This window comes from Micromesistius poutassou (genome assembly GCF_964030765.1).
Source record: "Micromesistius poutassou genome assembly, chromosome: 3".
NCBI classification, from domain to species: domain Eukaryota; kingdom Metazoa; phylum Chordata; class Actinopteri; order Gadiformes; family Gadidae; genus Micromesistius; species Micromesistius poutassou.
In genome coordinates this window covers 211,857-228,554 of record NC_140273.1, presented here as the reverse complement: position 1 = coordinate 228,554, position 16,698 = coordinate 211,857, and the positions used below count along the sequence as shown (strand labels likewise).

The 16,698-nt window shown below is 45.8% G+C and overlaps 1 protein-coding gene across 1 annotated transcript in view; it reads left to right on the top strand.

Moving 5' to 3' along the window:
• LOC311340438 (VPS10 domain-containing receptor SorCS1-like) overlaps nt 1-16,698 on the top strand; it is a gene marked incomplete at its 5' end in the record, with an annotated part of 105,426 nt that overhangs the window by 58,922 nt on the left and 29,806 nt on the right. The window contains 2 exon segments of the mRNA XM_084465333.1: nt 9,487-9,645; nt 14,642-14,715. Coding sequence (XP_084321459.1) covers nt 9,487-9,645; nt 14,642-14,715 — 233 coding nt within the window.

Here is a 16,698-nt window from a genome sequence, read left to right as displayed (position 1 = left end):
GGGAGGGGGGTGGGGGGTGGGGGGAGTGGGGGGCGAGGATGGAGATCTGGAGACGAAGACGAGGAACGACACGGGGAGGCAAAGAGAACAGGCGGGGATTCTGTGGAAATGAGGTGGCTTTGAAAAAAAATCCGTATATATATATAAATTCCAGCGCTTGCACTTTTCGCAGAAATCCGTACATGGGCTTACTCTGCTGCGAAAGTGTGCTGCCGGCGTCAGACGCTCAACAGGATATATTTTTTGATATCATCAGAAGCGGGAGACGTTATATGCAGGCCGTGAAATGTCCTAACATTGGAAACAAGGCTAATCTGAAAGGCATCTGCTCTCTTTTCTACAACTCAACACCCGCCTAGCAAGCTAGAAACAATACGGAAAGTTTTTCGAGCTGACTGCGAATAGTGTGTTATATGTTGAAAATATACTTAGCCACATCTACCAAAGTATTTGTTGGAGGATTGTTTGACGATTTAAAATGATATTTACGATTTGACAGTGCTTTTAAGTACTACATTCCTCAAAGTTTCTCTACCTGTCTCTCTTTCTCTTTCTCTTTCACTTCCTCCTCTTGCTCTCTCTTTCTTTATGTCTCTTACCTTTGTGTTATCCAGTCTTGTTTCTATATTATACATTCTTCCCGTTGGCACAAACTCTTAATTGGCAACCCCTGTTATAGTGTCCGAACACTGACAGCATAATTTACCCTATTGTATTGCACTTTGGATATGATTTGGACAGCAGGCATAGAACAGTGACGTGTGTTTTGTGATATTCATTTTTACAAACTCATCGACATGAATCGATGAATCACCATAGTCGCTAGCAAGCAACTTTTGGATCCTTTCCGGTTAATCAAATAAGCCCATCCTTTGTTTTCCCATCTGCCATCATTGGAAAGCAACAAAACTCTCGGCTCAGTTGATTCTTGCCCTCTCTCCGCTACCATATTGATGTCTCTCTCCTGACTAGAACCAAGACTTGAACCCAATTACGGAGACGCGCAAAGCTGAAACGCGGCTGAAATGTTTGGCAGTTTGGCAGTCTGGTGGGAGAGCCAAAATGTCGTGGAGTATTCAATTAGAGACGGCACTTCTGCTTAATAAGATGGATCCAAACAGTTGACGGAAGCTCAGCGATGGAGCAAAAAAAAAAAAACGTAGGTGCGCAAAAACAGGTAGGGGCTCCGTGTGGAGGAGATGCCATGTCTGATGATTGATCAGGTTGATTTGTCCTGGTGACTGTTCATCAGTAAGCATGTACTGATACACAACACAAGTTTTCTGCAGACACCCACGTTTCATGAGCCAAGTTCTCCAACCTCTATTTGGAGGTTCTAACCAGCTATTTTTCTGCATGCATATTTAAATATATATATATATATATATATATATATATATATATTTATATATTCCTCTCAGTTTCTAACTACTGTGTCAAAGGGACAGTTAGCAAACCGTATTGTTGTTGAGTTGTTTATTCTTGGTGGAATGGGGTTTGCTCTCGGCAGCGCCGCTGGCTGACGTCCACATAATCTTCCATCTTTGTCCTTGGTTGACTCCCGACAGCTGGGTCCCCGCCCGGCGACGTCAGCCGTGGCAGGCCGGGGCGGAGACCTCTAGTCCTGCGTGGCCAGCGGATGTTCACAGTGAACATCCATCACCTTCTCCACCTCACCGCTCCCGAGCAAGACCTGTATCTCTTCCAAACAGCTTTAGCCATCAATTAGGAGGACCCCTCCCTCGCCCCAAACACACACACGCACGCACGCACGCACGCACGCACGCACGCACACACGCACGCACGCACGCACGCACGCACGCACACACACACACACACATATACTCTCTTTCTTTGGTCTTACCCAGCCACGTTGTCTTTGTTGGCAAAAAACCTTTTCCACCCGACCAAAGCGCCCCACGTATGATCAACTACAGCAGGTCAGGCAGTGGGTGAATGTAAGTGTGCCGGGTGTGTTGCACTATTTACCACCGAGTAATGTATCACTATCTAGCCACTTTCATCCAGGCGGCTGAGTTATGCTCAAAGGTGCCTCTGGGTACATGGGGGGGATTGAACCCAGAACGTTAAAATCCCTGGACTACCAAGCTTCCGAAACATTATTTATTGAATGTTTGGCTTGTTTCGGTTGAAGAGGTTTACGGCGGAGGTGAGTGATCGCCCTGAGTGCCACCCGGTCGCTAGGTGAGTTTTCTCCGAGACATACCTACAGGTTTACCATAAGTCGTGATTCACTACCAACAAGCCACTGTCTGTTTGCAGCCGGGTAATTGACTTGCCACAGGGAATAAATCTCTGAGCCCTCTTTGTTCCACTTCCACAAAGTCCCTTTTCCAGTCTGAACCCATTTAAACCCCTTGACAACAAGAAAGCCAGTATTTATTGCCCGGGTCTTGTGGCGTATTAGTCCCTGGATTTACAGAGTGGACTCACAATCCAATCACTAAGTGACCGTACAAGACCAAAATCATGGAGCTGTTTTCATTAATATCAGAGTACGGGCCACGCGCAGTGGAAGTTAACGCAAGAATCGCAACGTGCATATCTCAACAGTCCTTTCCCGCTGACACATAGACTTCATTAACACTTGCCTGTCCCCCCCCCCCCTTATTTAATAGTTTTCCGCCAGTGTACACACACTGTACATTGCCATGACAATGTCTAACACGTGAGTGCCATCTCTCCGTGTTCCACATTGGGAGTGAGGCGAAGAGACGTACAATCATCGTTTGAGTGCTCTCCCCTCTGAAAGCCCCCGCGATAACAAGACTTCCATGATCACTGGAACTTCCTCACTTCCTCGTCCGTCTTATCCCGGCTCTTTGAATCCTCAAAGGGATGATGGTCGCGTGAAGATCCAATTAACTCTGTCCCAAATAATTCTTGACCAATTTTCTGCTCGCTAGCCATTAAATCGTATATATTTCCTGCCGCATGAAAATGCCCACTGTTCTGTAGAAAAACTTCTAATCTAAATATAAATGCATGGTTTAATATTCTGCAGTGACCCCCCTCTCCCACCTCCATTAATAGAAATGAATGTAGGCTTCAATATTCAGCTGCAATCTCCCTCGCCCCCCTTCGCTCTTGTTGTACTCCAGGCTAAAGGCTCGAGGGGATTGAGTCCATCCCAGAGTAATATAGTTGTTAAGCAGAAAGACACCCTGAAGAAGAAGAGCCAGCCCATCGTACACACACACACACACACACACGCGCACACGCACACACACACAAAAATGTGCACGTATGCACACACACATTCGCAGAAACAGACACACACTTACTTGCACACACACACACACACACACATACACACACATACATTGGGCACATATGCACACACAGACACACAACTGCACACACAAACTTGCACACAAACCTGCAGACACGCCCACCACACACACACACACACACATGCGCACAAACACTCACACAAACATGTGCACGTACACACACACACACACACACACACTCACACACTGATTGGAACAAATGGAGGCTCCCCAATGAAGGAGGTAAGAGAGATTGTCTCGCTCACAGACCTGAGGGTCTCCGGTCCTGAGAGTCCTATCTTACCGCACCGGTTCTCCAGCACTGGTCAAAGTTATGTTTAATAAACATCCATGTTAACCTGCAACATTGTCCCATCATAATAAATATGATTATTACACGGCTCTCCTCAATGCTGTGGAATGCTCTGTTCACTTGCGTTGGCCTTCCCGATTAATTATTTTTCAATAATGACCGTTGCTAAGCATATAATGACCGCTGTCAAGAAAAGTGGATTCTTTTTTTTTAATCTTTTCTATCGCTCCCCAAGTAGTCCGTTAACTTATCAACCCTACCGGATTCGGTTGCTAAGCAACATCACGGCTTTGGCGGACTATTTCTCTGCTGATCAACACTACGAATGGTAATCATAAGAAGACACTCCGTGTGAAGTTATTTTTTGTGTTTTTCGGCAAGTAACCGTGTAATAAGCGGGATAATGTATAGTACGGTAATTATCTAAAATTAGCCCCACCAGGGCGAACCGGACACCGACGCGAAGCGGAGTTGTCTTGCTTCGCCCTGAAGGGGCTTATTTCCCAATAATGACCGGCATTCTATACATTAACCCTTACATAATTCATTGCATTTATATTGCGCTTCTCAAGGGCCCCCAAGCGTGCCATGGGGTCACAGAGGGACGGATGTCAAAGCCATTATCTGTCCACCAAGCGGCTGTGTTTCCCTAGCTGACCAAACTAAATGGCAGGACGTTCTCTGGTGCATTTGATGTTAACAGCAGAAGCTAATGTCTGACATTTGTGCGCAGAGAAAAGCGTAAAAGTGTGAAAAGGCATGAGGCGTGATGGATGAGATTGGAATGGAATAACCGTAATTTCTTTAGATGGAAAAAGACAAATATAGATAAGTTACAGCCAGCTCCTCGCTGCACGCTTCTATGGACCACCCAACCATTTATTTTAACTCAACTAAAAAGTTCATAGTTCAAAGCAATAAAATGTCTTGAAAAATTGAATTGAAATTAGAGACCTTGCTATGCATTGAAACCATTATGTGGCATCAATGGAGAAAGATATAGATGCAAACAGATAAGCACATGCAAAGGTGTTGACGTGTTCTTGCTAAATGCTAGTGAGGTGCTTGTTGGTAAAAACAATTGGTTCGTAAAAACACTGACCAATTAAAAGTCGCCATACTCACCAGAGATAAACTTTTGTCCTTGTTAGTCTTTGAAATATCTACAGCAGCTGTGCTTTCACAGTCCCGTTGAGACGCTAGTCCCTTGAGAACATATGGATTTAAATGTAATTTGTGTAAGAAAAGCAGACACAATCTGTGTGGTATTATTGTCACTGTGTCGCAGTGTATTTAATAGGCTCGACAGACGGCTGCTTGTGAGGTTTAAGTTGGTCTTGTGTTTTCTCACTAAATTTGGATACAAAGTAAGAATGCAACATGACTAAATATTCAGACTTATTGTTGGCATTAATACATGTTGCCTCCATTTTGCACAGCAAGAGTGATATATTGCACACATTCGTTATATAAGGGTTTGATACGATAGGTCTGTGACAGAACACACACACACACACACACACACACACACACACACACACACACACACACACACACACACACACACACACACTTGTGTACAGTTCATCACCTGCCTTTTTGTTACCCAGTGAGCAAGACTTAAATTCCTGCCAGGGCTAACCAAAACCTCATGAAATGGCCGACAACTTGTAGTTGGCACAATGAAAAACTCTGTCATCCCACCATAACTATTAGAAATAATAGCAGTTTCAAATATAGACCAACAGCGACTGGGAGTCAGTAGGTCACAACGCCTTAGCCTTTAGTCTTTGCCTTCATTATTTTGTCCTCCACTCATTCGAAGACATCACACAAGTTGCTAAAGTCAGCTATGGACCACCAGGAAACGCAAAATGTACAGTTATAATACGATTTGTAAAAGGAACTTCTACTTTCCACAAAATGACTTATTTAGTACACATGTGGGCTATCCAGGGTCGACACCACTGGCTTGTTTTAACCAGAGTGCGTACTTTAGCGCGTGGTTACGCTAAAGACAACTTGTTATGAGACAAGTCATCCAAAACAACCCGGGGCCTTGCTGGACGGAACTCGACTTTGGGTGTACGTACTTATTTTACTGTCAGCCAAGTAATCAGCGGCCCACTTAAGACCGTGTCTATCATCAAGTCAGTGCAAGTTACTGTCACTTCAATCATTATAATAATGATAATAATAATAATGTATATTTCTGTATCATTTTTATTTGCAAGCACCGATATCGAGGGCAGTAGTTGTATTTGTAGTAGTAGTAGTAGTAGTAATCGATTTGTGCAATTTCATTAGTAAATGCAAATTGTAGAAAGATGCTAATAGTGTAATTTCCTTCCCATAGTGAAGGCTGCTGATGATATACTGTGCTGTGATATTAATAATAATAACGCTACATGGATACGATGGTATCAAAGTCGTTGTGGCCCCTGCGTAGCACGTTGTCTCATCACACGCCTTCTCTATGCATTCTGAGCCATATCTGATCCCCCCGTTCATGTATACACGCCGCGGAGAGACCCCTGCAGATCGTTCTCTGTCGGCCCCCGTGTGATCATGATTAAACATGCAGCAGGAATCAATGAAAGGTTGCGCGCGTGTTTTCAATCGATGCCACGTACGCATGTCACGCGATCGATCGCGTTTTAGATTGCGAACCCTTCGAACGTTCGCATTGAATCATTAGGATAAATTGTTCAGACCCATGTCAACGTCATGGAATTGGGAGAACGATATATTGTTTGTGTATATAAATATATATACATATAATTTTTTGATATCTTTTATCTGAAGGGTAGGCAGTGGGCTGGTGCCATGCGATAACAAGGTTGAGCGCAGGTGAATCTTCTCCGTGCACACTGGTGTGGTAAACCCAATATCCAGCGCACAGCCTGCTTGGCAACCTGGGAAGCACACCTGGAGTCAATATCCAATTCCAAAAACAACGAATCCTCCGGGGGAAACCGTTTGCCAGGCCAACTGTCGCTCTGCGCCCGATAGGGGTAATGGGTACAAAATGTGTATATACTCACACACGCGCTAATGCCAACACAAACACACACACACACACACACACACACACACACACACACACACACACACACGCCCCTAAGCGTGCCCGCCTATAGAACTACTACCAGTTAAAACGCTCTAATTACAATGTGTGCGCGCGCGTGTTGACGTTCGCTGATTGAATTATAATTGTGAATGGCTGGAACCTTTTTATTTTTTTTGGGGTGAATTTCACTTTCAAACTTGGCCCCGGTCACAAACCGTGGCGCACCTCTAAGGAAACGGAGAGAGCTCCAGGGAAATCAGGGCGTTCATCGTCTGAGTGAGCGGAGACCGTGAGCACGAGGGAAGGCAAAACAGAGTACATGGCCAAGTTTGGGTTCACACACACGCACGCACACACGCACGCACGCACGCGCGCGCACGCACGCACGCACGCACGCACGCACGCACGCACGCACGCACGCACGCACGCACACACACACACGCGCACGCATGCACACACACACACACACACATACACACACACACACACACACACACACGTGCACCTGCACAAGCGCACACACGCACACACACACACACACACACACACACACACACACACATACATACATACATACATACATACATACATACATACATACATACATACATACATACATACATACATACATACATACATACATACATACATACATACATACATACATACATACATACATACATACATACATACATACATACACGCACGCATGCACACATACACATGTGCACCTGCACATGTGTACACACACACACACACACACACACGTGCACCTGCACAAGCGCACACACACACACGCACACACTTATACACATACATACACACACATGACATGTACACACACACACACGCACACACACACACACACACACATTTTACATTTAGGGCATTTAGCAGACGCTTTTATCCAAAGCGACTTACAATAGTACATTTGTCATAGTGAAACAATATATCGCCGTCGGTACAGTAAAGATGTTCATAGAACCAAGTGCAAGTACTAACAGTCGCCAGGCTGACCCCATTCCCCGTATACAGCAGTGATAGCTAGCTACTGCAGATGCTACACAATTAAGTGCATGCTACACAACATGCATGCACAACACAATTAAGTACATGCTACACAATTAAGTACAATGAATGAATACAACCTGCATTAAGTGTGTTCATTAAGTGCCAGGACGTACAACAAACAATAGTGCAACAGACAAATAAGGGACTGAATGTCTATGTAGAGTCTAGGTGAACTCTGAACAGGTGGGTTTTGAGTCGTTTGCGGAAGCTGGTGAGCGACTCTGCGGTCCTGACATCAGCAGGGAGCTCGTTCCACCACTATGGTCCCAAGATAGAGAAGAGTTGTGATTTAGCTGATCGACCTTTGGTTGCTCTTAGTGATGATGGCGGTACCAGACGTCCAGCTGAGGTAGTTGAGCGGAGGGATCGAGCTGGGGTGTGTGGTTTGACCAAGGCTTGGAGGTAGGCAGGAGCAGTTCCATCGACCGCCTGTACCATCATCTTGAATCTGATGCGGGTTACTACAGGGAGCCAGTGGAGGTGGCGGAAGAGGGGAGTCACATGAGAGAATTTAGGTAGGTTGAACACGAGGCGCGCTGCCGCGTTCTGGATACGCTGCAAAGGTTTAATAGCAGAGACCGGGAGTCCAGCTAGGAGCGAGTTGCAGTGGTCCAGGCGGGAGATGACCAGCGCTTGGACCAGAAGCTGAATTGCTTCTTCCGTATCCTGCGGATGTTGTAAAGTGCAAATCTGCAGGATCGGGCCACTGCGGTGATGTTGGCGGTGCGACACAACACACACACACACTCAGACTCACACAGGGAGCAATATAACATTTTAATGGCAGTCTGTGTCCCGGGGATTATATCATCACACACCATAGCGCGCAAATTATTCACAATCATCGGATAACACAGTGACAAAAACCACGACGGAGTCAGTTGTAATTACACATTTCCCGTGTCAAACGCTGAGGGTGCCACGTCCCGTCCATCAGTCATGGCTCCCTCACGCGAGCGAGCGGAGTCCTCTCTCTCTCTCTCTCGCTTTGAGAATAAGAAGAACGCGCGCTTTTCACAGGGGGGCGTCACGGCGGAACAAACGCAGCTGCCACTCGTTACACTTATTACGGGTGCTGCTTTTTTTTACGCCCCCTGGGTGCCATGAGTAGCCTTCTTCTTCTTCTTCTTCTTCTTCTTCTTCTTCTTCTTCTTCTTCTTCTTCTTCTTCTTCTTCACTGGTTTAACCTAGTACCCTTGCCCTGGTAACATTAAAAGTTTGTGTTATGAGCAGCGGTACACCTGGTGAAAAGGCCCCATTAGTGACGGAGCAACAGGAAATCGCCTTATTTGGGCTTTCCTCCCGAGCCCCCCGAGCCTCACCGCTCACGCTCTCTCTCTCTCTCTCTCTCTCTCTCTCTCTGCCTTTCTTTCTTTATTCTTTATTTGAAGGATAGCCCCTTGAGATGTATCATCTCATTTTCGAGGGGGTCCTTACAATAAAAACAATACAAAGATAGCAAAAGTAAGTATTAAACATAAATCCAAACACATAAGCACAGGGACAAACACATACACTCACACACCCATGCACACTCCAACACTGCTCCCCAAAGCTACCCCCCCCCCCCATCCCCACCCCTCACCAGCCAATATTACAGAGTACAATCAAAAAAAAAAAAAATAATAATAATAATAAAATACTAATAATAATAATGATAAATAAAACACACACACCTCACACACACCTCACACATGCCTCACCTCCCTCTCTTTATTCCTCACCCTCTCTCCGTGCAGATCATGCTGCTGACGGACCCCGAGGTGGAGAGCAGTCTGCTGATCAGCACCGACGAGGGCGCCAACTACCAGAAGTACCGCCTCAGCTTCTACATCCTCAGCCTCCTCTTCCACCCCGAGCAGGAGGACTGGATCTTGGCCTACAGCCACGACCAGAAGGTGAGAGGACACCCCCCCCACCCCCACCCACCCCCCCCCCCCTCACCCACCCACCCACCCACCACCGCCAGGGAGGTCAAGGGGAGGCACCAGCCTCACCTGGTGGCTTTGAAGGAACGCTTCTACTTGTATTTTTATTTGTCCTTCCCTTTTCGAGGCGTTTATTTTTTCTTTAGAGAATCGGAGGAGGAGGAGGAGGAGGAGGAGGAGGAGGAGGGGAAACAGGTTAAATCAATGTGAGACACCGCTATTATTCAGGAAATTGGCTCGGAGACCTTAAAGTCTGTCTGAGTTTGTGTTTGTGTTTGTTTGAAAGGGAACAGAGTGTAGACAGAGAGGGAGAGAGAGAGAGGGAGAGAGAGAGAGAGAGGGGGAGGGAGAGAGAGAGAGAGAGAGAGACGTAGCGGAGTTGGTTTCAAACTTACAGGCTTGTCACTTCGCTGAGGGAACAGAACAAAGTTCTCTTTATTTCTTTTTAGGTTCAGGGGAAGATATTTCTATTTTTTTTTCCCATGTTATTTTTTTTGCCCTATGTGCCATCATGCAGTAATAAGTGAGTCAGAACCTCAAACACAAACACAGCAAACTTTATTTGTTTCTGTCTTAGCACTTTGCGTGGGTCTTTTTTTTTTTCAGAACAGCAGTTTTTGGGGGGAGGGGGGCGGGGTGGTGGTGGGGGGAGGGGGGCGTAGTCATTTACTTGACTACGAATTCCAGTAAAAATCATCGAAGGTTCCCTTGGACATTAAAGCGTGACCCGCGTGGGATTTGTTCCAACAACCGAACAGTGTGTCCCCTCCTCCCTCCCCTCCTCCCGGTGTGTGGAGGGAAGGGCCGTTTGGCCACGGGAGACCCAACCGTTTGGTGTTAAAAAAAAACGCTTCATCTGCCTCAAAGGGATAATAAATAGTACACCTCCCATCCCACAAAAAATTACACGCTTCAGGCCGAGTGCAAATGTTGTGTCAAATAAATAACCGGCGGAGACAATGCAGGTCGGAAACGTCCCCGTTTATTTCCGAGGTAAAATTCATGGCGGTTTTTGGAGTGAGCATTTGGATGAATTACATCCATTGCTTACAGACTTGGAGGCTATTTGGGCTCTAATGTTTTTCTTCTATGGAGGATTTATGAAGGACACTATCCTGGGCTGAGGATACCCCTCTCTCTCATGCTATCCCCCCCCCCCCCTCTCTCTTTCGCTCTCTCTCTCTCTCTCTCTCTCTCTCTCTCTCTCTCTCTCTCTCTCTCTCTATCTCATGCTATGTCCCTCTCTCTCTCTCTCTCATGCTATGTCCCCCTCTCTCACTCTATGTCCCCCTCTCTCAATCTGTCCTTCTCTCTCTCTCTCTCTCTCTCTCTCTCTCTCTCTCTCTCTCTCTCTCTCTCTCTCTCTCTCTCTCTCTCTCTCTCTGACTCTCTGTCAATGTCATTAACTCTATTTCCCTCTCTATCTGAATGAACCCTATAGCGGTGTTGCAAATTATACATGAATACATGTGCACTGTAAAAACCCATAGACATGCACACATTTGAAACATATTGAGCATGGCTTCATTTAGTTCACTATGTACATTTGTGTCATTGTGTAATAGTTCCAGTAAATCATTTGATTCCATACAGCATAATTAGGAGTCTAACAATGCAGTATATAAGTATAAAATGTGATCTGATTTGCATTTTACGTATATTTTTCCTCAACAATACATCATTCCCATTTTTTTACTTACATAATAATGAAATATAAACAATCAGACATTACGTGTAGGCAGAGGTATATATAGAGGTATATATTGCCATCCACAGGTAGGAAACCACTGGTCCACAGTATACAGATATAAATACATACATTCATTCATATTGCTGCAATAGCCTTTAATAATTCTACATAATAATCCCTTTACCTAGTTATGGATATGACCATAACTGTCTATATACTGGCAAAGGATGGAAAAAATATGCTGATTGTTATTGTTGAACCCTCATTGAACCCTACATCCACACACACACACACACACACACACACACACACACACACACACACACACACACACACACACACACACACACACATTGTTGAGGACGCAGACTGAAAGGCTTGTCTGGGTTCTCAGCTTCCACTGTGACACACTCGACTGAGAGGCAAAGAGAGAGAATAATTAACCAAAGTGATTTCCTCCATTTAGAGTAGCCTTTCATCCTGAGCCCCCTGCTCAATGCAGCACTGCAACAGAGTCCATTTTGTTTGTTATTGGGCCCACGTTCCTCCTCTGATGTTTCTCACGTAGTACGTATTCTCGAGTGAGCCCCACTCGAGAACGCTCGGCCCTAACTGTGCTTAAGTGATCACGTGATCCTCGTAAAGCGCTGCGGCGTCTTTAACGCTACGCGCGCGGTGTATTTAGTAGTACTTTGCTGGGGTGATAACGTTTTACTGTTATTGTTTAATACAAACACATCAAGATTGATATGCACTCAGTTCCTGAGATTCCTTCCAAGTTGTTCCCAGACTCCCTCCCCAAACATCTTCAATTTAAGGTAATCGTAGCCTAACATGTGATTTAATTAAGTTTAATTCACTCTGGATTAGCTAAATTAAAAACAATTATTGATTTGGGAAAGGGATGTTGGGCAACGATTTAAAAAAAAAAAAAAAACTGCATCAATTTCACCCTTTGGGAAAAAAAGAAAATTACAAATCACAAAAACAAATAGATTAACGTAAACAAATCAAATTTAGCCTCACACAAAATAAACTGGTGTGTTTACCAACGCCCTCATGCTTAAAATGAAAGAAAAGAGCAGAAAACATCATATTAGGTTTAATGCCTCATTAAGTCTCTGTCTGTAATTTATAGAGTAAACTAATTCATAATTTTGTTCCACTGAAGGATGCTGACATTTCAAAACTTTCGCCATGACAAGGTTGTTGATTGTCGATGCTAAGCAGCCAACACAGTCGCAGGCGAAACCACATCCACTCTGCTCACACACACACATGCACGCACGCACAACACATAGAAAAGTACAAACACACACACACACACACACACACACACATACACAGGCACATACACAGGCACATAAGCAGAAACACATAAACAAGTACACACACACACACACACACACACACACACATAAACACACATAAACACACAAATATACATGCACGCACGCAGAAACACATACACCCATACCCACACACCCACACCGACACACACCGACACACACACACACACACACACACACACACACACACACACACAAACACGAGCAAGACATAAAGGTCACCTATCAGTTGTTTCAACCTGTTCTAAGTGCCCCGTCAGTTTTGCAGCCTGAAATGTCTCGTTAGGGCTGCGGAGAACTTGAAATATTATGTCATTTTGCCAAAGTTCTGCTGTGGGGAGCATGTTCACACAAAACAAGTAAGTCCGATCTATTCCCTATATGGCGCAACTGGATCGCAATCATTTGTCCTCCTCAGCTACAGCATGCAGAGAAATGTCACGCTCTCTCTGATCAATGTTATTGTCCGTGCCCCCCCCCCCCCCCCCCCCCCCCACACGGCATGAAGTCTCATTTCCATATGTTCCTTGATATGTGACACGTGAGGTAAAACAGCACGCGTCATCACATGATAGGCCGGTGTCAGCGGCGCCGGGTCCAATCGGGTGGTCGACCTGGATCGTCGGTTTAACATTCCCACTTCTCTCTCTTTCATCAACTGGGCAAATAACGGGTGGAATGAAAAACAAACACACGCATGGACCAGAAAGGAAAACTAAAAATAAATAAATAAAAAAGAGCTTCTTCCCCCGCCTTGCTCTGCTGACACGGCAGAGTCGTCCGTGGTCCCTCGTGGTTTTACGTCTCCCCTCATATGTTGTTGTCCCTCTCTACCCCCCCCCCTGACTGGGCCCAGTGTCTCTCTCTCTCTCTCTCTCTCTTTGGTGCAGTCCGAGTTACGTTGTGTGTGTGTGTGTGTGTGTGTGTGTGTTTGTGAAATCTCAGCAAAGCCAGCGACTCGCTGACTAGTGAACAATAGTTGTGTCGAGGCTAGCCTCAACGACTCGCCCCCGGACCCCCACATGCCACCACCCCCCCCCCCCCTTCCCCCCACACCATGCCCCCTCCGGTGGCGAACCGCGGTGACACCCCGACCCCATTCACAGGCAGCTCTGCTGGGGGACGAAGCAATTACAGCCCTGCTCACACACGGCGGCATGCGGCGCGCTCCGCGTGGGACGAGAGCGTGCGGGGGCATGTCTGCTGTAATGGGCTGCGTCCGGGGACGCCTCGGTGGACGCATTTTAGCCAACGCTAACAAAACAAAACAAAACAACAACGCGTCAGCCGCCCTCACTGGTGACTGGAAGATAGCCTGCATCAGGTGGTCTACGTTGAGAGCAGGATATTACTGTGGTATTTTATAGTAGTAGTGTAGTATGATATATGTTCGGCTTATGAATGTGTAATAGGGGGACGTTAATGTGGATTCATTCAATTCGATTCAATTTGACTTGTAATAGCCCATAATCACAGGTACAGTCTCAAAGGGCTTAACAGGCCGTATACTGTATGTATGTATGTATGACACCCCCCTATCCCTAGCCCCCCCAAAAGGCAAGAAAAAACTCACTCAAACCTTAATCAGCATGGAGGAAATCTGGAGACGGAGCACGGAGTGGGGGTACCCTCCTCTTTCCAGGGAGGGGATCAGGATTCATCAGAATGAGAACGAGACTATAGATGTAATATAGAAATGCCTGAGCATATATAACCCTATGGAATAATTCACTTATTTGATCACTTGCTATACTCAATGGAACATATTAATCAGTTACTGAATCGAGGCGGTACGTATATTAACTCATTCATTTTAGCAGAATGCGTATTTGAAGGCCATTTCATTTCAGGTATTGTAATGAGGACATTTTTGCGTACATTCAGATTTCCTAATATCCCTTCCCCGCATTGTCTCCCCGCCACACAGCTCTACAGCTCCGTGGAGTTCGGCAGACGGTGGCAGCTGGTGCACGAGAAAGTGTCTCCCAATCGCTTCTACTGGTGAGTACGCCTGTTCCCACCACTGTCTCCCTATTTGGTTAGGAGGGGCTTTCATGCAAAGCGAATGGCGGCGATTTCAGAGACACATCATTACGGAGCAGAGGAGGGGTTAGGCTGCTCGCTCAATGATGCATAAAGGTAGACTTTGTGGACACTGGGGGTCAACCAAAGTGCCCGTCTCATGCGAGTCGCTACACACAACTGTTTAACCGCTAAGCTATTATGTCGTCCCCCCCCCCCCCCCCCCCCCGTCTGATAATACTGTTCTGATTTTCATTCATCTGAACCACCCTAGATCCATCCGTTGCTACTTCCTTTTCTGGTGAATTTAAATTCTTTTTTTTGGGGAACCCATGAATATGATTCCTCAATGTGCACAGGTCTGTTCATAGTACACCCAGAATCCGCATAGCCTCCCCCCTTACCCCCCCGCTTACGCACTTATTGTATGTTGTAAAAAATGTTGTACCTAGCATTGTGAAGCATCTTATCCTTGCTATCTCTGTTGTATACAGGGAATGGGTGAACCTAACAATTGTAAGTGCTTGGCACTTGGTTTTATAAACATCCTTATGGTACCAACAGCGATTTATTGTTTCTCTTTCTTCTGACAAATGCACTTGCTTCTGACAAATGCACAAATGCAATTGTTAGTCGCTTAGGGTTAAAACCTATTTTTTTCTATCCTCCCAGTGAGGATAGAAAAAAATCACACAAATGTTTTCTGCTGCACCACGGTGATGGAGTCATTACGAATAGATCTCAGACCTATCTGAGACCTGTCATTTGACTTAATTATACTTAATTAAATTACAGCCATTTTAGAATGATAGGCCCCTGAAACTTATGACACTGAACACTCTACCAAAGATTCATCCCTGGAAATCGAGTTAGTGGAAACAGGGAACAGAGTATTCAAATTCACAGATACAAGTGAACCTTGAATACACTTTTACCATGTACCTCCACGGATCGGAGAGTAAATGAAACAAAGTGATTTCATTATTCATGGGGCTGACAAGCCCACTGCTTTCTGTGGTAGACAATTACATTAAGCTTCTCAGTAATGCCACCATTTTGTACAGAAGCTTTGAAATTATTTAATTGCCATGCCAGCCTGCTTCTGTTGTATTTGATTAGGTGGTACAAAAGAGTGGTGTGGACATAATAGTCTGTCTGTCCGGGAAAGCTTTTAGTCCCATTATAATGTATCCATAGACTAATCGATCCATCTTTTTTTGGGCTGCTCATGTCTTCTGATTCTATTCTTATTTTGGATTCTATAAGTATCTCGATTATCTGCTGCACTTTCTGAAGCACAAACATACAGACCATTATCTTGTTGTGTCTGTCCATTCCTCTCTCGCTATGTATCTAGAGGTCGGCATGTAGCATGTGACATAGACATAATGGTAAATGGACTGCATTTATACAGCGCTTTCATCCAAAGCACTTTGCAATATTGCCTGACATTCACCCATTCACGCACACATTCACACACCGACGGCGGTGTCGACCACGCAAGGTTTGACAGCCAGCCCGTCGGGACGAGTTAGGGTTAAGTGTCAGGGACTCAGGGACACCACGACACTCTAGCTCGGAGGAGCCGGGGATCGAACTAGCAGCCTTCCGGTTACCAGCCAACCCCGTCTACCTCCTGAGCTACTGCCGCCCTAGACATGCCCCCCCCCCACCCCCCCACCCCCTGCCAGCCATCAGCCATGGACGGTAAGGAAGCCCTAGAGGTGTTTGGGGGGGGGGGGGGGGGGGGTGGATGAGTTGCTTGAGCCAGAACAAGTCTGCCTTCTATTCCTGGACTTAGCTCTGCGGCTATGGAAGCGCTAGTGGCAGCCATGCTAATGAGGCTGCGTCAGGGAGCTAGCATCCCTGTGTGTTTATGTGGCTAGCACACACTCACAGGAACAAAAGACACAGAGTACAGAGCTGATTTGCAACTCGGTCACGGCTGGCGGGCGGGGAAAA